At 48.8% G+C, this 25,822-nt stretch overlaps 2 protein-coding genes across 3 annotated transcripts in view; one reads left to right on the forward strand and one right to left on the reverse strand.

Annotated features, from left to right (window-relative positions):
- The window catches only part of PEBP4 (phosphatidylethanolamine binding protein 4), a 224,048-nt gene extending 206,826 nt beyond the window's left edge, over positions 1-17,222 (reverse strand). The window contains exon 1 of the mRNA XM_084615328.1: positions 17,162-17,222. The gene's annotated coding sequence lies outside the window, so the exon portion shown is untranslated. The remainder of the gene's footprint in view (positions 1-17,161) is intronic.
- Positions 15,233-25,822, forward strand: part of RHOBTB2 (Rho related BTB domain containing 2) — a 30,461-nt gene continuing 19,871 nt past the window's right edge. The window contains exons 1-2 of one of the 2 annotated variants that reach the window (XM_084615309.1): positions 15,233-15,322; positions 24,396-24,476. In XM_084615309.1, coding sequence (XP_084471435.1) covers positions 24,418-24,476 — 59 coding nt within the window. In that variant the 5' untranslated portion in view covers positions 15,233-15,322; positions 24,396-24,417. Of the gene's footprint in view, positions 15,323-24,395; positions 24,477-25,377; positions 25,474-25,822 lie in introns of those variants that run through there. The other variant, XM_084615311.1, reaches the window with a different exon arrangement.

Here is a 25,822-nt window from a genome sequence, read left to right on the forward strand (position 1 = left end):
TGGAAGACGCGTCAATACGACTGAGATCTCTCGCCAATGAGTCAGGAACCCAGTGCATTGGCTAGTGCTTTTCCTTTTGGTTTTCTTGGTGCTTCAGTAAATGAGAAGATACATATCTTCCCATAAGGCTTTGAAGGCACAATTAAAGTAGTGTCAGGTCCTATGCCAGCTCCTCCTGACACCCCTCTGCCAGTTTTTGTTCCCCAAAGGTCCTTGCACACAAGAGAAGGGTAAATTGACTAATCCTACAGAGTAAAGAGTGAAACTATACCGTCACCTACAAAAGTACACAGACAACAAGAAAAATATTTTCTCTTACTTGTAACCGGCAGAGATTCCAAGCAACACTCAGGGGGACTAACACACAAGACATTTTGATACAGAAGTCCAATTTTTAGTGGACTGTGAGTCTGCAATTTGAATTCAAAGAATCCAGAACAGGTGCTGCAGCAGCCAAACATAAGGTCATGGGCCTATCCAGTCCAGTAATCGATTTCCATGGTACCTGATGCTTTAGAAAGAACCCCCACAGAACACACAAGACCAGTTGTGCACTAGAGGGAAAGGAGAGTCCATCCATGCCAGCTTATATCCTGGATGGCACAGTGGCTAGCTAGGGACTTTGGGGGAAAATGGGCTCAATTCCACTGCAGAAAAATGCAGTCTTGCCAAAAATCAAAATATTTCACAGGAACATGTCATTTTTGCTAAGAATCAAAACAAATCACTGATTCCTGTTCTGATCCTGTTGAAACATTTGACTCTACTTTATCTTGACTTCAGTATTACTAGTTTTAATGGGTCAATATAAAATAGAAGATTGATTTTTACCATTAAACATTTCTTTCCAAATCAAAATTTTTCAGAACTTCTATTCGTGAAGATTTGACTTTCCATTCTAATTCAGAACAAAAGCAAGATTCAAAATACTGGATCTCCCCAGGGGACAGAGATTTTGTTTTCCAATCAGCTCTAGTTTAAGATTAATTTCCAATCAGCACGATTTAAAATCCAGACACGAGATTTGCCTCCCTGACCTCCCCAGGCAGTGATTTTCCATGCCGTGTGAAGTTATTTCATGAAGTCTAAATTTACCTGCAGTAAATTTTACGCAGTAACCTCTATTCTCATAAGATGCAAGATGTTAATTGCCTGCAGAGAGAAAGGATGTCAGAGCAACTAAATATCTCTGGCCTCAAGACACAGGAGCCCAGAGCAGTGGCTGGTGCTTTTCTTTTCAGTTTATTTGGTCATTCAATCAATATAATTTATCTCCCCATAAAACTTTTGGGGGGATTTATGTTCCTTTACCGATGCAGAGCAAAGAAAGGTGTCCAATTTCTTATGCCATCATTTAAAAACCTCTCCTACATGGCAAATATTTAATTAAAAAAGAAAGTTGGCAGTAAGACATATAACCAGGGATGGATTTAGGGGCAGGCGACTACCTGGGGTGCCAGGCTTGGGGGTACTGGACTTGGGGAGGAGAAGGTGTTTTTGTTGTTAGCGACAAACGTTCCATCTTCCCTTTTGAAGTAACATGTTTCAGGTATTCTGTACGTGGATTCATTTTTCACTAACCTCCTAGAATATTCTAGACCTTTGTAGAATCTCGTGGAATCTTCCAGACTTGGAGAATGACATTTTCCTCAAACCTCCTAGAATGTTGTCTGCCATGCCCTCGCAGGTACAAGGGGCAGGGCGTCGCCAGTCAGTCTTATAGGACAAGGATAAATCATGAATGCAAACTGTGCACCCAAGTTGTGAAATGGGCTACAAATGCCATAAAAAATAAGGTATTCAAAGGTTTAACAAATGGAGGGGGGTGCCAAAGACACTCCTTGCCTGGGGTGCCATTTGCTCTTGGGCCGGCTCTGCACACTGTGACTGCAAAATTGCAACTAAACAGCATTGCTTCTTTCGATCCTTTAGTAAGGCTGTTTGGTCCAAACACAGCAGCAGGAGACTTGGGCGCTAACACCAGCTTGCTGTTTGATTTGGGAAACTGCAGTACAGAGCAGACATGCTGATAATTCCCCTCTCCTTCAGATGACCGACAATCGTCTTGATCTTTGCATGGAAGGAGAGATAGCAGTGCAGGTTCAGTAATAGAACATACCTAGTCCGAGATCAGAAGATCCAGTGAAGAACCTAAAGTTACAGGGAACTTTGCACAGCAATATAGCCTCAATCAATTCTGGAGGTACGGATACTCCCATGTTTGAGCAACGCTTGAAAGCAGCAGTTTCCTTGTCTTCCTGCAATTCTCAGCACAGCAAGGTTTGGATTTAGAGCATTGTTTTGCTTTTTAAAACAACCCAGTGCATCCATTATCAGCCTCTACTTGTGGCTGCTAGAACTGAACTTGCAAGGGCAGGGGCCTTGGCAAGGGAGTTTTCTATCTGCCCCAATCAGAGGCCAGGTCTTGCCATTTTTAAGTCATTTGCAAGAAGCAGTCCTCTGAGCTGGCTTGTCCATGGCAGCGGGTAGAGGCGTTGCTTGTCTATTCCCCTTGGAAATTTCTCTCCTGGTTAACAAAGCCCTGGCAATAGGCTATTTGGGATAGCAGGGGTTGATCTCTTCACGTGGCGCTCAGGTACTAGAGTGTCATCGCTAACAAGTTTGAGCAATAGTGATCTCGGTCCAATAACAGACCACTTTGAATGTGTTGGGGGAACATCCAAATATTGTTATCCTCTCCTGTTTCCAGTAGATCACGAGCCGTGGAAGAGGCTAGAACATTTGATCCAACATCTTCTCTACCGGTTTCCTACCCTGCCGCATCGTACACTTTTGGCTCACGTGCTGCATAGAGCTTTAAAGAACTATGGCCACGGTTTAAGGCAGAGTTCAATGGGTCTTATCAAGGGGAAGAATTTGCAGCACACAGGGTATGGGCACTGCTCCCATAAATAGAGAAGTTGGGAATTTTTGGACAAGATCTTTTTCCTTGGAAAATCCTTGAAATCAAAACTGCAGGAGCGGGTCAGTTCTGACAAACCTCCCGATTTTCAGAGTTTCAAAATTGTTGAAACATCCTACTTTGTCATTTTCAAAAACAAAGTTTTTGGTTCAAAATGACTTTCAAATTTTAGTGAATTTATGCTAAGAGAGGTAAATTAAGAGCTGAAACATCTTTGTTTTGAGTTCAACCTGACCTGCTCTGAATTTTTCACAAATGTAGTGAATCAACATGAGTTTGACTTTTCATGCTGGTTTGGTATGGGAAAAAGTTTCAGATACTCAAAAGTCATTGCAGGGTGGCAAACAAAAACAGTTTTCCACCCACCTCTACTCATAATTTAAGTGGACTGGACAGGTATGTAACTAAGGACCCACACATTGTACAATCTTGATTTGTTCTTGTTAATTTTCTTGTCGTCATTGTTTTCATCCCAGTAGGTAATTAAGAATGCAGGACTGGATAATTGGACTCTGGAGACATTACTAAGAGTTCTTGGTTCTCTACCCATCAACCACTCTCTCGTATCGAAAAGTCATAATAGATTTTTATTACAAGATAAAGACATCTACTGCAAGACATAGCACCATGCTCATTTGAGATTCATATTTGCTAAATGGATCCCTTGAAGAATGATAGTAGGACCTTGGATTTTTGACAGAGTGTTTTGCCCCATGCCCCATTAATTAGGGCTCTTTACTCCTTTAATGGTCCAGGAAAATATGCATTAAAAAGCACTTCTGGTTATTGACTGGAAAAGTTACGGTCTTTATGAAAATCTCAGTCAAGAGATCTGCAACATCATTTTAAAGCAACATACAGCGGCAGCTTCGAAAACTCAAGGGAACATGAAGTGGGATGAATCTGAACGTGCACAGAGAGGGAGCTAACCATAATTAGCAGGAGCCTGTATCTGGGCATCTGCAGCATTTATCGGATCATAAGGAAAGCGACACAGGAGAGGTCTGGCAAACAAGCCATTTCTATAATCACGGCTTTGAGCAACATCCATGATGTTTCAGGCATAGCACAAGGTACACCATCAGCCACTGGGCCAAAGCGCTCTCACATGTAAGAAAAACACAACATGTTACACAGATGGCAGCAGATTCACTGTATTAGCAGGCAATCAGTGTTAAGAGATTAACTGAAATGATTTCTACCTGCCACAGTTCAGGCTTCTGGATTTTGTCTGCACCATTTGCCAACGGGCAGCTATGGTCAGTCATGTTGGAATAAGTGCCAACTATATATCATGGACCGGATCAGAGGTACAGAGGCCTGGGCTGCAATGAGACAATCAACCACTTCTATGGCCCCACAAACTCATGGGACCTCCTTGTCAACCTCCTCCTAGCACTGTCCAAACTGGCCATCTACAACACTAGAGTAGAAGCGAGCTGCCAGGGTTTCCTGCGACTGTGGGGCCTATTTCCGATCCTCCGTCCGCTCACGCATCCTGGCAGATTTCCTTTCAGTGGCGTCCGCTGACTTCCTTGACACCTTCTAGGAGCAGTGGGCACTGGGGTTCTCTGCTCGGTGTCCCCATTAGGTTCCCTTTGTTTAGCCCTGTGACCTCACTCCTGTCCCTGTTAAGTACGTGGGACAACTAAAGATATAATTGAGATCCTGGACCTTGTGGATCCTCCCCTTAGGCTGGGGGAGGTCCTTTAGCAGTGGGCAGGCTTCCACCCACTCACTTCCTGGATCCCAACAGGACAAGCAACCACTTCTCAAAGTTTTGTTTGAAACAGGTATTTGGAACTGTTAGGGCTATGTTATGGTTAGATCACACACTTCTGTCAGTCTGTCTCTAATCCCCCCCTGCCCGTCCCCAATTTATCAAGGGACAGATGGCTCCGTTTGTTTTTGCCCAGGAGGAGCATCCTATATTAGAAAGCATATCCCAAGATCCTGCCTGTTTTTCTGAAGACTTCCTGGACCCAGGTGCCTTTGGCATGCCTTGGAATGCCAAGGAGGAGAAAATGCTTTTAACCACTGTGCGTTATTGGAGGAGAGCAGGGAAGGAGATTAGCAGTGGTCAGCACCCATGTTCCCAGACTAAAATGGGGAGATCTCTGTACTTCAGATGAGCCACTCAAGTTTCAAGGGAAGAAAAAGCCACCACCAACGCTCATCTGGAAGGAAGCTAGGGAAAAAAAATCAGGTCCCATTAATAAAGTCAGAAGTTCAGCACTTGGCAGGCAGAGGACACAGAGACAAACCTCTTTGGAAAATCAGCAACAGCCAATTTTACATATTAGCCATGCTGAGAGAGGCACCAGCCATTTTCATTGCGGGTTCCCAGAGTGAGGTCCTCAGGCCCATGACAACCCAAGAAGGCCTGAAATGCAGCCTGTTGCCACCCTCTCCCTGTAATCGCCAGGTGATGGAGCTGATCTCGCAGCGGTTTTTTGCTGGTATACTTTACAAGGAAGAAGCCGCAGCGTTATCCGTTTGTAACCCACACCCCTTCTGGGTACAGTGTTCTGTCCCCTCTAGTGGCCCCGAGACCACTTAGAGAGAGTGTGAAATGAGCCTGCTCTACGGCCTTAGCTAAGAAAAGCTCGCTCATGCAATACAAGCTCATGCACTAAGCTTCAAAGGTCCCATCCTGCCCGCCAACGACCGGGGCCTGTCGGCTTTACAAGTGGGGGCTCATCTGGGAAGTCTCTGAAGCTCGGGACACGCTTCCTCGGCTCGGGGAAGTACGTAACCCACACACCTCCTGGGTGTGGTGTTCTGTCCCATCTAGTGGCACAGAGACCACTTAGAGCGAGAGATAAAATGAGTCTGCTCTACAGCCTGAGCTAACAGGCAGTTGGCTTTTAACTCATGCGGTAGCAGCTCATGCTTTAAGCTCCAGAGGCCTCCGGTTCGATCCTGCCCACCAACAACCAGGGTCTGTTGGTGTTACATATTCACCGAGCAAACAAGGTGGGAGTACAAGCAGACATCACGGCTGGTTTGTTTCTGCTAATGCTCAATTAGCTCTAGTGGTCAGTGCAATGGGGAGGGGCTGCGGCTTACTATGCATTTATACAGCACCCAGCACAATGGGGTTGAGGTCTGTGTTATGCCAGTCAGATTAGACACTCACAATGGTCCTTTTTCCTTAAAAAAAATAAACACATACTCTCCCCAACTTTGAAATCTTTCCTCGAGGCACTATTGAAATGCAGACAGATGGGAAATCTGTAATCTAGGATTCTGTTTCCTGTTTTGCCACTTCTCCGAAGCCATACATTCAGATGATAAACTCTTCGGGGAAGTGACTAATGTCCTGCACTTGTGCTGTCCCTAGCATAAAGGGCACCAGCGTGTGGCTGGTCCCTAGGCACTACCGTAACAGACATGAATAATTTCAAGGTCCCACGGTCCCACGTCTATACAACAAAGAGAGTGATACTTAACCGCCTTTGAAAGATGCCTTGAGATCCCAGGGTGAAAGCGGAGAGCAAAGTATCATAACAGATCTGGTGCTACCTACGAGCTTCACGATTGTCCCTCTACTACACCAAGGGAGCAGATCCCCCTGCTCCAAACAGCACAAGCCTCTGTCACTTACAAGGAGAATTTCCCTCATCTGTTAGCACTATAGGGCCTTTAACAAACAAGCAGTTCTGAGTCGATCCAGTAGGGGGCAGTGATTCACAACACCAGTCAGTTCAATACACTAAATACATGGGCAAGTTGGGGCCTCAGTCTTCTGGCAAGGTGCCATAGAGGCCTCCATTGTAGCAGTGTACCTCCACCTATTTGCTAGTCTAGTCCCTTAAAATGGCCTTGTCTGCACAAGGCCTTTTTGGGATCTCTCCCGCTGTGCAGCCTTTCTGCAGGCAGCGCTGGCATTAACAGGGCTCAGGTGGCTTCTGGCATTTTTCACCATGATACAAGAGCAGAAGGATCACTGGCCCTCCACTCTAGGGCTCTCACTCTCCCAGTCTTTCCCCAAGAGTGTCTAGCGCAGACCGAGCCACGGAGCCAACAATCCCTCTAAAGTGACACACTGTGAACAATCCAGCTTCTTCCCCTGCCCCAAGTATTGCAGCCTGTTGCCAAAGTACGGCACGCTCAGCAGCAGGGCTGTCCGCCCTCTCCTCCCTGCAATCACTCCAGCCCACGTAATCATTGCCCCATTCACGAACTCCCCTCCCAGGAGTCACGCCTGGCACTTACATGCCGGATGGCCCTTTTGGGGAGGGTCACATGACTGCTCTGGTATGCACACCAAGTTCTCTTGAGAGACAAGAAAGGTGAGGTAATATCTTTTATTGGACCAACGTCTGTTCTCTCGAGCTAAGCGAGGAGGGGTGACCTTGGAATCTTGAATCGCCTGGAGTTAATAGCACTGAAACACAGCATGTCAGAGCTACCGATTCTGTCACCGGCATTACATAAAGACACCTGACAATACCCAGCCTGCTGCAGCCACATACACATTGTGACACAGCTCTTTCTGGGGGTTCTCATTTGACCTGTATTAAGTATGTACATTTTGCTGTCACAAGGCAGATGCAGAGAACACAGGGCTGCGTACGAGAGCCTTGGTTTTCGGAGCCAGGCAGCAGCTCTGAAGCTTGGCACATTGCGGTACGATCCCAGCAGGGAGAAAAGAAACTACTGATCCCCTTTGACCCACCAGGGCATCACTCAAACACACACCACTCAGGACCATGCTAGGGTGTACAGCCCCTAGCACAATGGAGCCACTCCATCTTGATTATGGCCTCTGGGCTGTAGTGTAATACAAATATTCATTACTAATAAGCGTTTACATCCAACCTCTCCCCAAGCAAAGCCGGATTCCATTCACTTGGTGGGAAGGCCCCGGGGCCGGTTCTTCACAAGCTGTTTCCTTGCCACACATTACGTAAGGTAGATGATGGCCACGTTCTCAGGTCTGACTCAGAGACATGAAGCTCAGTTTAAGTCACATGCAGGCTGCTGCCCAGAGGTACCTGTGCCACGGCTTGTGTCCTAAACCGTGGGAAGGAGAGACTCGGGGCATTCCCCATCGCACCGAGGTGTAACTCATTGACACAAACACAGCCTCAGGGAGCGTGAAGCATTTCCACATCACCTCCACATTCAGCCCCAGAGGCTCCAAAGCCAAGCTCCCCAGGGCTGCTGGCCTGCACACAGATAAAGATGCTCCAAGTCAAACCACCAAGCATCCTTCCCTTTGGACACTGCTCACAGCCCCAGAAACCAGGCACCCCCTTCTCACAGACAGCTGCATGCACCATTCTCCATGGACACTTCCCACCCCAAGGAGCACAGATCTGACTCTGCTGTGTTCACTGTTAGCCGTCAACATCCCGCTGGGAACCCAGACACAGGGGATGCTCAAGACCAAGCCAAGGGGCTTCCTACCCTCCCTGTGACTAGCTCTGGGCTTGCCTACACCATTGGTTGCACTGGTTTAAGTTAAAGACCTTTAGAAAAGAAAAAGCCCAAACTGGTGCCCACCTCTTGTGCAGGCACACTTAATCCAGATTAACCCTTGCCTCAGTAAATTAGCAAATTATGTTAAACCCAAGGATTAAATCAGTTTAGGTGTGTCTACATTAGGGGCTTGTATGGATTTAAGTACATCATCTTAATTCCACAGTGCAACTTATCTAGTTTGGCCCAGACATTAGAACTCTAATTCTGGACCGGCACTCAGATGCTCTACATAGCCTGATGTCACAGTGCCTTAGGACTAGTTTCTAGGTTACCATAGTATGCATACTCTCCCTGGCATGTTCTCTTCCTTTGTGAGCCCACAAGCACTCAGGAGCTGGGCTGGGGGTGGAAGAAGACATGGAAGAGGTTTGTACAACAGAGCAGGGGGGCAGGAGCAGGAAGCAGGGATACACAGAAGACACCACCATTGCGCCCATGGCAAGCCTGTTTCTCCACAGGATTTGGAACAGGGGTTGCACGGAGAGGGATGTTCTCCCTGCATCTCGCTTACCAGTTAGACATCCCTCCTACAGTGGCTTTGAATGCCATTAAGAAACAGACATGAACACAGTCCCTGGGGCTCGCAGCTTAATGGAACAGGAAGTTTTCAACTGTATTTCTCTTCCGTTTCCAGCTTTAGCACTGAGGAAATGGTCATCCCCACAGACTTGGAGACTGAGGCCTGGTTATCCACAGGTCAGGAACAGCATGTGGAAATTAATCTTCCCCCAGCACATGCTACCTACTCCTCTGCTAGAGGGTAGCAACCCCACCCTGGACAGTTCAGAGTTCAGTCCCCACAGCTGAATGAGCTCCTACCCTCTCTGTCAAGACTGCCATGAGGGGACTACTGAACAGTGGTGACAGACAGCTTTCCTCCAGGGGAGATCTTGGGAGCTTGTGCCTTTAAGGCCTGAGCTCACCAGACAGAGAGTCTGGGCAGGATACTCTGAACCTCTTGTTATGCACAGCCCATTGGAACCAGACACCCGATAAAAGTTTTTTTTGCAAGGGTGTTAGTTTAAGCACTTAAGTAACACTGAACACCATGCTAGGAACTGGGCTGAGAACCACCAAGCCAGTTCACAGACAGGCCAAAGAGAGACAGTAAGGCACCAGCTTCTGGTCACCACTGACCTGGTTGACAGGCCATTTGATACAGAGCCTGAGCCCCACAAAGTTTCATTGGGCACCTTATCCCTTTTAAATAGTTCTCTCCCTGCCCCAAGGTAGAAACCCACCATGGGCTTTGCTCTGCATTTGCACCCAGCTCCCCAACACACACATCACCGCAGGAGCTCACACTCAGGCCTGAGAGTAGCCAGCTGATGTGCTACCAGGGCCTCCATAGCAGAATCCCATAGGACCTTGCCTCTTATCGGCAGAGCACACTACTCACCTTCCACAAGCTCTTTTTGCAGCTGCAGGAGGGCAAAGGGGAACCTCCTGGGCCTTTTTATCCTTATGGCAACTCTTGGACCACCACAGCATCAGTACCTGCCGTGAGGAGAGCTGAGCTTCTCCTACTGGGATCAAGCAATTAGACTAGAACAGTCCATACAGAAAGAACAGCAAGTCCCCTAGAATCCAACAGCCCAGTGTCTCTGGGGTCTCATAGATTAAACAGCCCAGTCCATATAAACACTGAGGAGTCCTTTAGTCTGGGGAGTTAAAGTAAGAGGCAGAATGTTTCCCTGAGACAGGCACACAACCACAACTTCTCCCTCTCACAGAGTGCTGGGATAATTACCCCATTCACTACACCTGGCCCAGGCCAGCTACCTGCACTTATTGCCTGCAGCTGTGGGCCTCCCCACTTCTCAGGGAGGCATTGTGAACCCTCTCCCTGCTGGCCCCTGGAAGCATCTGTAACCCTCTTCCTGCTTGCCCACTGTTGCACCTTGTCAGAGCTGTAAAGGAGCATGTGTGTTCCGGGGCTAGTGAACCCCTTCTTCTCTGCATAAGGGAGAAGGATGGGACAGGGAGGCCTTGGATGCTCATAGAATAGTATCATATGATAAAAATTAATCAGTGCTCTGCCCCTGCCTAGGAATGCCTTTGTCTTTATTTGTGTCATAAGAATACAGCAATGTACAGAAATGTCACCCAGCACCTCAAAGCACTTTGCAAATATTATTAGATTAAGACTCAACCTTCTCCTGCTCTCCCAACTACTTGGAGGTAGGTAAGTATCCTTACCTCCCTGACAACGCAATAATCCTCAGACACTGTGATGATGGGGGTGCTAGAAATACATAGATTGATATTTACAAGTAGGGATTGATATTTAAAAGTAGCAAAGAGAAGCTATTGGGCTTGCCCAAGGTCACAAAGCAAATCAATGGCCAAGCAAGGAACAGAACCCCAGAGACCTGACTCCTACCTGAACACTGACTCCCAGTTCCTCCTACTCTAGTCACTAGACCTCACTCCCCTGCTCAACAAAGAGCCCCCTCCCAAGCTGTGAATAGAACCCAGGAGTCCTCACTAGCAGTCCTGCCTGCTCTATCCACTAGCTCACTCTCCTGTCCCCAGCATGGGAAGTCCTGATTCCTGCTCTCCCCTGGTTCTAATCCACTGGACCCCACTCTTCTCTGAGAGCTGGGAAAGGAACTCAGGAGGCCTGACTCCCAATTCCCTGCTCTAGCCATTCAATCTCTGTTGCTTCAGATGCACTTGGAAGGGGAGAAAATGGGAATTTAAGCACGAATCCTCTGGAAGAAAATCAATGATCGTGATCTGCCCAAAAATGTAACACTAGGAGGGATGGAACGTTTCACACTGCAAGAGAGAGCCCAGTCAGACAGCCATATTTGCTTCAGTTGTGCACGCTTGCTGTTAGCCCCAGGAGGGAGCTCCCCTCTGAGCACCCTGAGAATTGTCCGACTCAGCCTCTGCAAACTGCTTGGCATCAGCCCTGCCCCCAACTCCAGCCACTGTGCTGGAGTCAGGTCTCTGTTACTCCAAATGCACTTGTCCACATCCCCCTTCCCTGCGTGTTTAGTTTCAGCCTATAGAGCTCTGGCTCTGAAGGGGATTTCAAGGTGACTCCGTTTTTTACAGGGAGTCTCCTACCACTTCCCGCTTTTCATTACAAAGGGCTGCTGCCTCACCGGGACCACGAGCCCTGCAACTGAACAAGGGGTCATAACGGGTAAACCACAAGGGTGGAAAATCAAAGGGAAAACAAAGAAAACCCCCAAATGCTGTTCTCTTGCAGGAAGCCAGGATCCCAAGGCCCTGCGTCAGAACCGGTGACTGAGTGAGATTTCCAGTCAGTCTGAGTCACCGGAGAATTCAAACTGCCAGAGATTGCTCTGGAATACAACACAACTGTTGGCCTTGTTATACTCACCGGGGTAGGTACAGTGGGTGGGTGATGGGTAGCTGTGGTCCTCCTCACCCCTGCTCCCATGCCCGAGCACTGAAAATCAGAGACCAAGGAGTAATAACACTTAGCACCGAGATGCAGTATGCCAACGCCAAACGTTCAAAATTCATGAGTCAGACTCGCCAAAAATCATGGATTGGCCTTACAATTGTGAGATGCCATAAAAATACTAGATTTGGGGTTCTTTGTGTTTGCCTTCTGCTTTTTGAGCCTTTAGGGTGCACTGGGGTCCCATTTTGAAGCTTTCTCCACAGCCACAAGGGCTAGCAACTTACTTTTCCTTTAAGGATGAAGACGAACATCATCACATCTCCTCTTGACTCCAGGAGCTGGGGCTTGAAGGAATGCAATCATTGTCAGGAGACTGATGACAGAATCATGAGAACTGTGGGGGAGAGAAACCTTGGCACTCACCAGACTGATGAGATTTGGGATGGGGATTGACAGCGGGCAGATCCCAAAGCTCGTAGTCAGGCAGAGCACCCCTGGGCTTCGGTGGATTAAGAATCGGAGCCATTAGGCTGCTTGCAGGAACTGGAGGTGAGTTCACTGAGGGTGAGGCAGGGCTTGTTTCTGGGGCTGGCTAGTTTGCAGAGGATAGAGCTGGCCCACAGGCTGGGATTGGGCGGTTTGCAAGGGCTGCAGTGGGCAGAGGGGCTGAGGTCAGGCCATTTGCAAAGGCCGGGGCTGAAGACAGGCAGGCTGGAGTGACTGAAGCTGGGGCACTGGGCGGAGGGCAGGTAATTCGAATGGGCAGGAGTCGGCACAGGGGCAGTAGCTGGGGCCTCAGGGCTGATGCCAAACGGTTTGCAGAGGCCGAGGTTAGACGATCTGCAGGGTGCTCAGAGGAGAGCTCCCTTCTGGAGCTAGCGGCAAGCGTGCAGACAGTGCAGGACTGAAGCAAACATGGCTGTGTGGCTGGGCTCTCTCTTGCAGTACAACACCTCCCACCCCTCTGATGGCTGCAGTTTTCGGCAGATCATGGTCATGGAGTTTCATGGTTAAATTCCCATCTTTTCCCCCTCAAGTGCGTTGCCACTTGGACCTGAAAAAAGCACATGGCCTCCTGTGAGAACATACCGTACCTGTGACTAAGCATCAGGTGACTGCCCAGCACACCCGGCCAGAGAGGCCCCGGGGCATGGCAGCATCTCAATTAGAAGGTGAGGTAACTTCTGCACCAGCAGAAAACAACCTGCATGTATCCAGTGGTGGCGCATTTCTGCCAGCTGCCGATTGAATCAGCGGCAACCTATGTCCTCATCTGACACCGATCATTTATGGAGCTGCCCCCATTGTACTGGTGTGACAGGCACAGACAGACCCAGGCATTGGCAAGTACATCTCTGGGTCCGACCGGCTTCTCAGTCTCTCTGTGTGCGGTCTCTGCCAGAAGCTACAGTGTAGCTGACTGTCATGGTTACTGCGAAAAAAGTAAAATATTAGAAGTGAAACTTGTCACCTAAGGCAAGGAGAGTCTCACAGTCACGACTAACGCAGTGAACACCTCAGAGCAATGGACATCCATGGAGCCAGCGTCATATACTGTCAGGACCAGGTACCAGCTTGAGGATTTACAGACAATAAAACCTCAAGAAAAGACTCTGAATGGGGGACACCCTGGGGTAAGAAACAATACTGTGTAACTGTAGAAATGAAGAGAAGAGGACCCAAGATTTCATCCATTACACAGGAGAGACTCTGCCAGCCAGGGCGTCTCATGAAAGGCAGATCCCTGCTCTCTGGGCTGGACAAGCTCTGTAAGGACTGACCATTGCGTGAGAAATGCCTTATTAGACAGGAAAGTAACTTGTTAATAAGGATAGGTTATAGATTACATTGTATGTGTTTCTTTGACCGGTAACCTTATGTTTCCAAATCCTTACACTTGCTTTTATTTTGTAACTTAAGTGCTGATAAATAAACTTCAGGGCCTTGAACTAGGTTGTGTGTTGAACTGAAGCGAAACTAGTAAACTGGGGTGCACTGCTCCCACAGAGGCAGCGGATCTGTGTGCCTTATGGGTGTCCAGAAGGTGGGGGACTGGGCCCTCGAGAGTAGCAAAGTGGGGTGTGCTAATTGCTAGTCTGCAGAAGAATAGAGTGGGGCTTGCAGAGCCTGTGTTGCCAGTTGCCGGTGGCTGGGGAGAGATTCCCCGGGGAGGGCACAGACAGGGTTCCTTCCTGCTGTGAGCCAGTGGTGGTGATTCACCCCAGACCTTTCGGTTAACACAAAGTGCCACAATTGGTCCTTAGAAATTTCCCATCACATTCCTGTCTTGCACTGATTTGATAACTACCCGTTCCCCATTATCTTATTATCATCTCCCGGTTCCCATTGACTCATCGGCATCTCTCTGTTCCCACTGACACCCTTCCCTTTCCATTACCTAGCCAACGGTCACCTCTCCATTCCCCTTGATTTGGGTGCATGCGAGGTGAGCACAGAACCAGAACAAGGCAGAATGTGCCATTGGGGGGGCGAGGGCTTTGGGGATAGCAGCTGCTGAACTGCAGGGAATGCACTCTCCATGTAAGGTCTTGACAGCGTGTGTCCATTAACGTTCCCATGGTGCTTTTTGTTAGAATATGAGTGTCAGCTGTCAGGTTGTGGCAAGAGCTGATGCCATACATTTCCCCTGTTGGATACTGTGTTCCTTTTCATTTCATGTCCTGAAAGGGATGCTTTTGAACAGCTGCCCTGTTCTGTTCCAGAGGTGGTTACCTTTCAGTTGTAGGTGAAATGAGGTGTACTTTGTAGGATCAGTCAGTAAAGTTTGTAAAGCGCTGTGGGATCCTATTGGATCTAATCTGTTCATCCATTCTGCCCTCCATACTATCCATCCAGATTATATCTACCTATCCATCCCTCTTGCATTCCCCTCTCTCTCTATCTAGAGGCAGTTGTGCCTAATGGATAGACCACTGGACTGGGATTCAGGAGACCTGGGTTCTATTGCTTGTTGACCTTGGGCAAGTCACTTTGCCTCTCTGTGCCTCAGTTTCCCCATCTGTAAAATGGGGGTCACGCTACTGACCACCTTTGTAAAAGGCTTTAAGATCTACTGATAAGTGTTATGTAAGAGGTAGGTATTATCATCTATCTACAGCCCTATATAAGTAGTTGCTTTCCCCCCCCCCGCAATTGTTTTTCCCCCTTTCTTTGTCCCATCCCATCCTCCGAGATGTGATCTTCAATGCAGGGAAAGAGCAGGCTGTAACCCGCTGAGCTGGATTGAACGCCTGTAAGTGGAAAATTCCTTTCTGTTGAGCATAGATTCCGGCTCAACAGGTTTTGTTCACAGGACTTTTTTTTTTTTTTTTTTTTGGTTGATTCAAAAACTCATCCCTCGGGCATTTGTTCAGATCACATGGGCAGGTGTATAAGAATGGAACTTGCCTGCTCAGGCCAGTTCATATTTCGAGGGCCTGGGAGATCCTACCAGCTGTTCCTGGGACACAGGAAGGCGGAGAGAACGTACAGCCACATGCGTTAAGGCAACAAGAACCAGCACGCAGGTAGGGGTGCCAGGCGCATTGCTTGGCTTTGAACCTTGGTTGCTGCTTTTAATGATTCTGCCTCCCTTTTTGTTGATGGTTAACCTGTATTCAAGGGGCTGAGCCTGCTCCATACTTAAATAAAAGGGAGTTCTGGGATGGAATTCAGCAGGAGTTAGGTCTTTCACTTGACTGGGGTGGGATGGGAGGGGGGAGCCTATGGTGCAACTTCTGAGCACAGACTGATTCCTCGAGGGCGTGCAGAAGGGAGGTCTTTCTTTCTGGTAAAGCTACGCTCTGCATGGATAGAAGTGCCTCTTTAAAAGTGCGTGGGGCAAAGGGACATCTAGTTGTTCATATGCCTGGGATGTGAATTCAGATGTACTGACCCGATCCTCCTCTCCCATTGACTTCCGTGAGGGCTCAGCACCTTGCAGGATAGGCCTGTTGATGAGATTTGACCTGTTTGTGTACTCAGGGCCCGTATGCGCCGTGTGCAGGTTAATATGTGTGGAATACTGGCAGTACTTTTGATTAAGGGAGTTCCCTCATTTTTATCAGGACTCTAAGGGCGCTGCATAGAGAACAGGAGTCAGATACAATCACCCCTGCACAATGCAAAGGGAGCAGAGATGGACTCGGACATTAGGTCCAAACGCCCCAGCTGCCGAGGAAATTCTAACCTCTCTGGAATGGGATGAACCAGACAACTGATTCTGAGAAATTCACAGTCCATCGCCAGGTTCTGTGGCTTGGTCCCAGCTCCCTAGCTGATAATAATACTCAGCACTTAGAGTCCATGGATCTCAAACTGCTTTAGAAAAGTGGCTATCATTATCCCAGTGTTACAGATGGGGAAACTGAAGCATGGACTGGGGCTGTGACTTGCTCAAAGCCACTCAGTGAGACAGGAATAGAAACCACGCATCCCAATCCTTCATTCAGTGTCTTACCCACTGGTTATGTTTCACTCAGCAGTTAAATCAGTTAAAAAAACTCAGAAGTAGCAGGGCTGTCTCAGCTCTGAGACTCCAGGAAGGATGATCTAGTGAGTAGGGCACTGGATGGGGGCTTGAGACCTGCATTTGATTCTGGTTCAGCCGCAGACTTTCTGTGTGACTCTGAGTAAGTCACTTAATCTACCCTGTGCCTCAATTTGCCAGCTGTAAAAGGGGGTGACACTTCCCTGTCTGCCAGGGATGTTGAGAGGATGAAATCCATTGATCATTTTGAGGTGCTCAGGTACTATGGTAATAAGAGCCATATAAGACAGACAGCTAGCGATGTCACCCATTGAACTTTGGAGAGAATAGGCTCTGGTCCTGCTCACCCTACCCTGGGGAGCAGGAGAAAATCTCCAGCACTATCCAGAAGGCGAGGCAGAGGCTATGTTACAAAACTGAAGCCAGTGGGCCCAGGGAAGGGTTTAGTAGCAAATGCTAAGAGGGCTCCCAGGCTTGTAGCCCAACAGGCCACTTTAAAAGATCATTTTAAAAGAAATATTTCAAATGCTTCAGGAGCTATCAAGTTGTGCAGATTATTCAATAAAAGGGGTAGCCAGTTGTTTGACTGCACTCGCGGTTCGTTCTTACAAATGCTCAAGAGACCAAATAACCTAACTTAGGCAAATGTTTTGTCTAAAGAATCATAGAATAGCAGGGATGGAAGGGACCTCAGGAGGTCATCTAGTTCAACCCCCTGCTCAATGCAGGACTAATCCCCAATTTTTGCCCCAGATCCCTAAATGGCCCCCTCAAGGATTGAACTCACAACCATGGGTTTAGCAGGCTAATGCTCAAACCACTGAGCTAACCCTGTACCAAAGAAAAACAGTACACTATGAAAAGAAGACATACATACCTCCTTCTGGGGAGCAAATTCTCACAGTGTGTTCTCCTTCTGCAGGAGGTGTGCTTCCAAGATATGCATTTCAGCTAGTTGTATTTATAGGATGACGTCACAAACTACAAATCTTTTGAACATCGCTAAAATCCAACCCACCAGTTCCTAAGAGTTGCTTAGCTTGTGGTCTTGTTGTGTAATTTTCTTATCTCTGATTGGACACTGCATTCCAAACCATTTGTGTGTGGAGGTACATCCCACCCCGTGCTCGGACACGCCATTCATGCATCTTGGCTCTCACAGGCTTCCTGTTTTCTAATGCCAAAGCTGACTTCAGCTTTGCAAAGTGTTGTGGGATACTTGACATGGGTGAGCAGAACTGTGCGGAGATCATAATACGTTCAGTTAACATAACGTCCCAACACTTAGATATCTATATTAATACTGTGCACATAATACCTATTAATATGGCGTATACGATGCCTAACATGTATGTACTGGCTAACAATATTGGACCCGATCCTGATCTTATGGAAGTCTTTCAATTGGATTTCAATGGCCACAGAAACAGGCCAGTTTGTAGCCTATCTAGCTACAAGATATTACCGTTACCCTCATCCTCCATTGCCTCGTGTTGTTTGTTACGCTCACTTGTTGCCCCTTGTCTTGGTTTATATTATAAGCTCTTTGAGGCAGAACCATGTCTCCCTATGTGTCTCTAGTCTAGAGGGTATAGCCCTATGGCTCTGGTTTAGAATAGGCCTTATAGAACTAAAATGGTTAATTGATTATTATTAATTATTATTATTATACATACAAAGTGCCTCCATTTTTGTGTGTGTTTGTTTATACAAAGAACAAGACATTCAACTTAACAAATGCAGAACATGTCTTAAACACCATGCATTTCCTTTTCCCTCCAAAATCCAGCCAACAGCCCTGATTCGCTTTGGCTTTTGAGGCAGAGGAGATGGTTTAACGTCCCCCTCCAACTTTTTCCCACCAGCTCTGTCACGGGATCATAGCCGTTAGAGCCAGAGAGCTTTCTGGGTATGTTTACACTGCCGTTAACACCCATGACCGGCCCATGTCAGCAGGACCTGAGTCCCAGAGCTCAGGCTCCAGCCCAAGCCTGAATGTCTACACTGCCATTTTACAGCCCGAGTCAGGGATACTGGCCAGCCGTGAGTGTTTAATTGTAGTGTGAACATATCTTCTAAGTCTGTGCCTGCCTTCTGTGGGAATTGCAGGTGCTTAGCGCCCCTGTAGCAGGGGGCAGGAGGAATGTAGGGGGCGTTATCTGGCACATTCAGAAGCAAACTGGAAGAAGGATTCTCTCCAGAGGCAGCTCTGCTTAGCCTGCTTCCATTTCTTCTGCACTTCTTTCCCCACAACCCTCTTGGCCTTTATTGCTATTGGAGACGGTTGCTTGGAAACGGGATCTTCATTTTTTTCCTTCTTCTTTATGTGCAAATTTAAGACTGGGGACACAGGCCCCAACGAGAGCCCTAGAGAACAAAGCCCACGATGATGGGTCCACAGAGCAGGGAGTGGGGTAAGGAGCCTCACGCGCCCACCCTGGGAATTCAGTGTCCATTCAAGACTTGGCCTCAAGAAGGGGGCCGGCTACGGTTGGTCTCGACTGGGATTTAAAGGTGCACAGCCCCTCCTCCCGCCCCCACGTCAGCCAGGAGGAGTCACTGTCCTGCTAAGTCCCTGCTGGGCGCATGAGGGAGACTGGAGCGGGAGTTGGAACAAGCAGAGGTTTCACAGAGGCAGCCACTCCGTTATCTTACTGTCAAGCCTGTAAATGAAAAAGAGAGTTCAGCGTTTCAGGCCCCAGCTCGATGGAGCCCAGGCTAGAGAGTATGAGACAGGGCTGAGTTCTCACCCCAGGAAGACACTGACTCCCTCTGAGGCCTTATATTATTATTACTCGTGCACCTGGAGGCTCCCACTGAGATCAGCGCTTTGTACATACACACGCTCAGAGACAGCCCCCTCCCTGAAGAGCTTGCAGTCTCAATAGACAAAACGTGAGAGGAAAGCAACATTATTATTTTTTCCTTAAACCAACGGGATTTGGCCAAGGTCCCATAGTGAGTCTGGAGAGTGGCCGTACCAGGAATAGAACCCAGAGCCCCAACCTTTCCTCTCCCCTCTCTGGGCCTCAGTTTCCCCCAGCTGTAAAAAGCAAGGAGAAGGATCATCCTATTTAGCTGCCTCACAGATACTTTGTGCAAATTAATTCATTGCTGAGCATTTTGGAGCTGAAAAGTGTGAGGTACCCACTGGCAATATCATCCTCCTATTTTTGTGCTGCTGTCCCCAGCAATAAAAAGCCCAGGGAGAGAGAAAAGCAGAGACCACGGGGCGCGCTATTATAAGCAGAACGGTCTCCAAATAGAAAGCTTTTCACAGGTTTTTATGAGACGTCAGCAACTCTTAATACTGCATGAAGCTGTGAATCCTGTATGAAGCAGCAGTTCAGTGGGGAGTCAGACCTGTAAATGTTTCATACCGGCAGCTGCAGCTCTCCCTGCAGGCTCCGAGTTTGTCGTGCATGCTCAGAACCAGGCTGGGCCTGGTGGCAGAACACAGCCATAGAAGCCGCGGTTTGCATGGTGCTGTATAAAGAACTGCTTCTTAACTGGTCATTGCAGACTCAAGCCTGCTCTCACATTGGCCTAGGATTTGGCCAATCCCCTTCCCGAGGGCCACGGGTTTTTGGTCTCAATGCTGGAGTAACTAGGTGGAATTCTCTGGCCTGTGTTACATAGGAGGTCAGATGGTCTGTTGGTCCCTTCTGGCCTTAAACCCTAAGAATCTGACAATGGACCTATGAAATTCCGCCCCAGTATGAATGACAGTATGAGCTACACATTGGGTGCCAGTTGGTCAGACACGGGGAAAGTGGCAAAGTCACGAAACCTGCACTGACATAGGACCATATTCAGCCCTTGACCTCAGTAGGTGCAAATTCTGCCGAATCAGGGTTAAAGCAATGACTGGGTTTGACCCTGGACTTGCTGGGTAAGGTGTAGGATACATTAAAAAGGGACCGGCTACTTTATCTTACATCCTTCCATTAGGTGCTTTTCTTGCTACACCTCCCATCAGTGAAAAGCACACCCATTTTGCACCCCTATTAAATGACAAACTGGTGCAAATCACCTGATTTTGCCACTGACACCTGTGTCCTGACCAGCTCATGCCCTGTGCATCTTTAATATGATGGAAGAGGCCCCAAGCAAAGTCAGAGCCTCACCTTGTCTCTCTAATATCTGGGGACTGACATGGCTACAGCTACACTGCATGCCATCCAGAGCTGGCACCGTATGAATGGCATTACTTTGGAGATACAATGGAAGACCGATGGCTGGACGATAGCTTTCAATGACTGCCTGGCCGAGGGGACTTTCCACCATCCTCCTCCCACACCTGAGCCCACGAAAGGGTGGGGACCATGCAGGCAGCTCACCTGACTGCAACAAGAAACAAAGTGGTGTGCGAACAGACTGGAAGGACAATGCTGCTGCCGACCTACTGCAAGGGAGATTGAATCCTGGATGCTAAGGCAAGAGAGGCAGGTCGTGCTGCCAGGGTGGACTGGCATGTGAGCTTTGATCTTCCATTCTAACCTAAGGATCATAAGAACGGTCATGCTGGATCAGACCAACGGTCCATCTAGCCCAGTACCCAGTCTCCCGACAGTGGCTGGTGCCAGAGGCAATGACCAGAACAGGGTAATTATCAAGTGATCCATCCCTTGTTGTTCAGTCCCAGCTTCTGGCAGTCCTCCTTCCCGTATTCCAGCCGACCGTCTTGTTTTGAAAAGGTTCCCTTGCATTGCTGCAAACATCTGTTGCTTGTCTAGCTCCCATGAGGGTTACGTCTCCAAGCAGGCATTCTAGCTCTGGAGGAGCCAAAGTAAGACATGGAGAAGCTGAAGCTGGGGACCCAGTGTCTGGGTAATGGGGCCAGGGGGCTCACCCCTATGAAAACCAGAGGCCCAGAGCCTAGCGCTAAGAAGGGGACGCTACCAGAGAGACTGTGTGAAGCAGAGCATGCCCTTTGAAAGTGTGACCAAGAGCTTACAACTAAACAGACATGTCGGATCCCGAGTAGGAGAGATGAAGGATTATTACACCTCCAGACCACTGCTGCATCTGGCCCAGATATTTCCATGGGAGAGGCACCCGCTTACTGCAGGCTGTGTATTTTCGAGTCAGGTTTTCATTCCCATGAGCCCCGTGGAGCCAAGGCAGGTACATGAAAGGCAGCCAGAGCCTGTTCAGCTCTGCACATCATCAGCAGAATTGCCTATTTCCTTCCCATTGCAAAGAGTTCTGGACGATGCCTGGGGCAGAAAGAACCCAGCTGGATTTGCAGCTCTCAGGTGGAGATTGTGGCACTAACAGTTAGAGTATCATCCTTCCATTTGTAACCTGAGTCAATCAGATCTGGAACCAGCGAGTGGGAATCGATGTTGGCAGTCACTCCTCTGACAGAGTCTGATTGACCTTTTCATGAGGAGGCTTGTTTCGGGGATGTTTATAGCTTGGAGATGCTTCTGCTCTTCCAAGAGAAATGATCTTGTGCTCAGACTGGAGAATCCATAGTGATTCTAACTCCCATTCTGGGTTTCATCCTCTGCCATACCCCTGCCCCGCTGCAGCTGTGATCCAGCTAAGAAGAGCACAGGCTGTCTTAACACTTGTGTGGGAGACCTCCAAGGGAAATCTACATGACGTAGGACATGATGCTGGTGATTCAACAGGAGGTTCTTTGCTTCAGTGCCTCAGTATTAACTGAACGTTCCAGCAGGGTGTTAGCAGGTGCTGCATTTTGGATGGGACACGAAACCAAGATTGATCACTCCCGTTTATTCAATAGCCCACGGCACATTGTTGAAGAGTTGGGGTGTTAACCCAGGTGTCCTGGCCAAATCCCAGCGCTGGTGATTGCATTCCATCTACTTACCATGTCTCCCCCTGCAGTTTCAATTTGCTGCAGGATTCTTCTCTGCTGTCTGTCCCAAACTGTTAAACAGCATCGCCATATACAGTTGAAACAGCAGCTCCACTTCACCCCAGGGGTGGCTGTATGTCAGTGACAGGTAAACTGATCATGGTGTGCAGTTTTGCATGAATCTTTGTAAGTCTAACATGCATTCACGCAGGAAGCCAGGAACGGCCGGACTAGAGCACACCAATGGTGTGTCTAATCGAGTGTGCTGTCTCTGGGATGGATCTTGCCGTGGTGGTGGGATTCCACCTTGGAGAGATGCTCTTTTACCTACTTCTGGTGAGGGGTGTGGCCTGGTGTTGCTGTTGCAGCTGTCCCAAGGGCTCCAGACTGGGAATATCTGAGAGAGGTTGAACTGTTAATTGTTAGCAGGACCAGAACTGGTACCTTTAAATGTGAACGAGACCCAGTCCAAAGGCCCCGGGCACCTTATTGTATGAGTGGCTCTCTATGCTTGGGGAGTGGCTGGGGCTATTATCCCTGGTCATCGTCCCAGCTGTAGTTGATAAGGGGGGCTCTGGCACAGTGGCACCGTCTTGCACCCAGTTGACCTCACGCCCCCCTACCCGCACTGTCATGGCACCGTTTTATCTGTGACATCAGCTCAGCCCTCCTGGTGCTCTGCAGCGCTGGCTCGACTCTCCCTCCCGTGGCACCGGTTCCATTTCCCTGGTGCCATGCTCTGCAGCCCAGCATCCCTTTCCCGCTCTCCTCATTTCACTTACGGCTGGGCTAGGCTCTGTGATTTTGCAAAGTGCTTGCTTGATACTTTTATTGCCTGCTGGGCCCGAATGGATATTAAGTCCATAAAGCCATCCATCTGAGATGCCATCTCTCTCCCCAGCCAGCCAGCTCATTAGACTATCTCAATAATGGGAGTAGACTGAATTAGCCCAGCACTGGACCAGTTCTCGCTGAAGGGGTTACTAGAGTTCATGTGAATGCTTAGCGGCTGGTGCACTGTGCAAGGGGACCGCAGGTGGCTTCTGCCAGGAGGAAAAGCAGGCAGGATTTTGCTTTGTTGTGTAACAAAATCAAACCTCTTTGTGCATTTCAAGGAAAGATTTTATCCACCGTTCCCAGTAATATCCCCCGCAGGATTTGGACTTGACTGGGGTTCACGTCCTCTGATCTTTCCTTTGGATTTGGGTTCTCAAAGTAAAACGCAGCCGAAACTAGCTGAGTTTCATAGCAACCTATAAATCAACCCGGCTTTGCTAAAAACTGCCCCAGTCTCACACACAACTTGTCCCGCGTTTGCTGGAGACTCTCCCCAGGTTTACTTAATTCATGACCCAGCCTTGCTTAAAACTCAGCCTCAAGCTCCCTCCAAACAGTTTCCAAATCTCTGTGACTGAAAGTCTGGCTGGTGCAGCAGTTGCTCCTTTGTATCAGGGCTCCAGCTTGCCAGCCCTGCCCCTGATGTGTTTAGAAACTGTTGATATAGCAACTGAATAGAGAGAGGAGGAGAAAATACCTCTTGTGCTCCCTCACTCCAGAGTTCAGACGAGGGAAACTTTAGACAAAATAAACAAGCGAGAGGGCTCATTGGTCTGCTTTGAACTCTGGGGCACTGGGTTTTGCTTAGGTCACAAACAAACGGAGTGTAATGCTCTCAGCAAAAGCTGTCCAACACATAGTGATTTGAGCGGGGGACAGGGAGCCAAGATTCCTGGGTTCTAGTCCTGGCTCAGCCACTGACTTGGGCAAGTCACTTCCTTTCTCTGAGCCTCAGTTTTTCCATCTGTAAAATGGAGATAAGACTGCCCCACCTCCTTGGAAGAAAATCAACCTTAATGAAAGTCTGTAACGTGCTTTGAGATCCTCAGATGAAAGCGTAAAACAAATGCAGTTTAGAATGATGACTGGAAATAGTGCTGGTCCCTACACATCCCCTGCTGTGGGGTTCTTAAGAACTGTGCCATGTGAAGAAATTAGGGAAGAAAGAAACGGATTTTAAGTTCAGCGTCACTGAGAATTTTCCTCCCCGTTACCCGAGACTGTGCAGCAAGGTCAATGGGCAGCCCTGAGTCTTTGTCTTGCTGTGTTAGAACTGGATTTTAAAGAGCCCAGTATCCAACATGCAAGAGTGATGATCTAGGATCTCCCTGTCCAGCGGCTGCCTCTGCCCATGGGGAGGGAGGGGGCATCCTGCAGAGAGCCGGGGAGGGAGGAGTTCCAGGTCAACTCATCTCACCTGCGCCTTTTCCACCTCTCCTTTCAGAGCCTGCTGAGAAGAGAAAGCGATGGAAACCCGAGCCAAAGCCCACCATGCCGTGAAGAAGACCAGGATGGATTACAGCTCGTAAGTACCTAGCTCATTCCTGTTTTCCTCCTTAGTGGTTTGTAGCTGTTGCTAGACGTTCACATGGTCAGTCCAGATTTGGTCCAGTCTTATTTTCCTAGCTGGACCCACAAGGTGCCCAAGGATTCCGCTCATTGTGTCCCGTTTAATGTACCCCCTGTCTGTATCTCCAGACGCCTTAGGGAGAAGGCCCAGCTTGTTGCTGGCAGATGGATACCCACTGGTGATTAGCTCATAGCAAGGCTTGGAGGTGGGTAGGGCAAGTTCTATGCCCTGGGAATGCAGAAAGCTGAAGGGTTCCCGGCTCCAGCCAGCCAGGATACAAGAAAGGCAAAGGCTGCTGTGAATTCAGAGGATACCCCCAAAGGAATCTGCAACACTTCACCCCCCCACCACTCCAATTTAGACGTGGTTGTTTCACAACAAAGCTCAGCACCTTTTTTAGTTTAGCCTGGCATATTGCCCAGGCACCCTAGTGCCTTAAAATCACCTGCTCCGCAGGATGAATTCCCCTATCGCTGAGCTCGGGTGCATATGACACCCCCTTCCTGCACGGGGGCCTGCACTTTAAGTTCTCCAGGACAATGTGTTGAGGGTTCCTTCGTGCGGACTCATGGGAACGTCAGCCTGTGCAAAGCAGAGAGTGGGTCTGATTTGAGGGGAAAGAGGATGGTGCTTCCTGGGCACTCACATTAATGTTACTGCTTGGGAATGCAGCCCAGCTGGCCCGGCCGACAACCTCCCTCTGCCTCAGTGCATGGTCAGCTACCCCACTTCCTATCAGAATAGGCAGAGAACCTGTTCCTCCAACACAGCCTGCGGCAGCTCTCTGCCCATTTGAACTTTACCGGAAGGCACAGTTCTTCATGACCACACCCAGAGCTGACTCAGCTCAGCCTGTTGAGCGCTGACAGGGCTTTGGCAGCTAGCACCAAGCTCTCCAGAGGAAGAGGACCTGAGCTTTGCAGGACTCCCCACCAGGCCCAGGCCACAGCAGGTGAGGGATGCAGGGAGGTTGGAGGAAGAGTATTTATCAGTGACTTGAATTTCTTTGTGAAGTCACCGCACATACTGCTGGGCAGGGACTCCATGGGGCTTCTGGGTAACAGAGAATGCAGCACTGGCTCCGGGTAGAGGCCTGGGTTTCTGGACAACAGAGAATGTGGGGCTGGGGCTGGGTAGGGGGCTGGAGGGTTTCTGGGTCCAAGAGATGGTCACGGTATACAAGCCTCGAGAGAGTCAATCGGTCGTGTGTGTTGCGAGAAGGGGACTTCGGGAAGCTGGTAGCAAAGCTGGCTGTTTGCCCTCTCCGCCTTCCTGACATCCTTTCATTTGCCTGTTCAGTG

This window comes from Lepidochelys olivacea, assembly GCF_965140295.1.
Source record: "Lepidochelys olivacea isolate rLepOli2 genome assembly, chromosome: 26".
NCBI lineage: Eukaryota > Metazoa > Chordata > Testudines > Cheloniidae > Lepidochelys > Lepidochelys olivacea.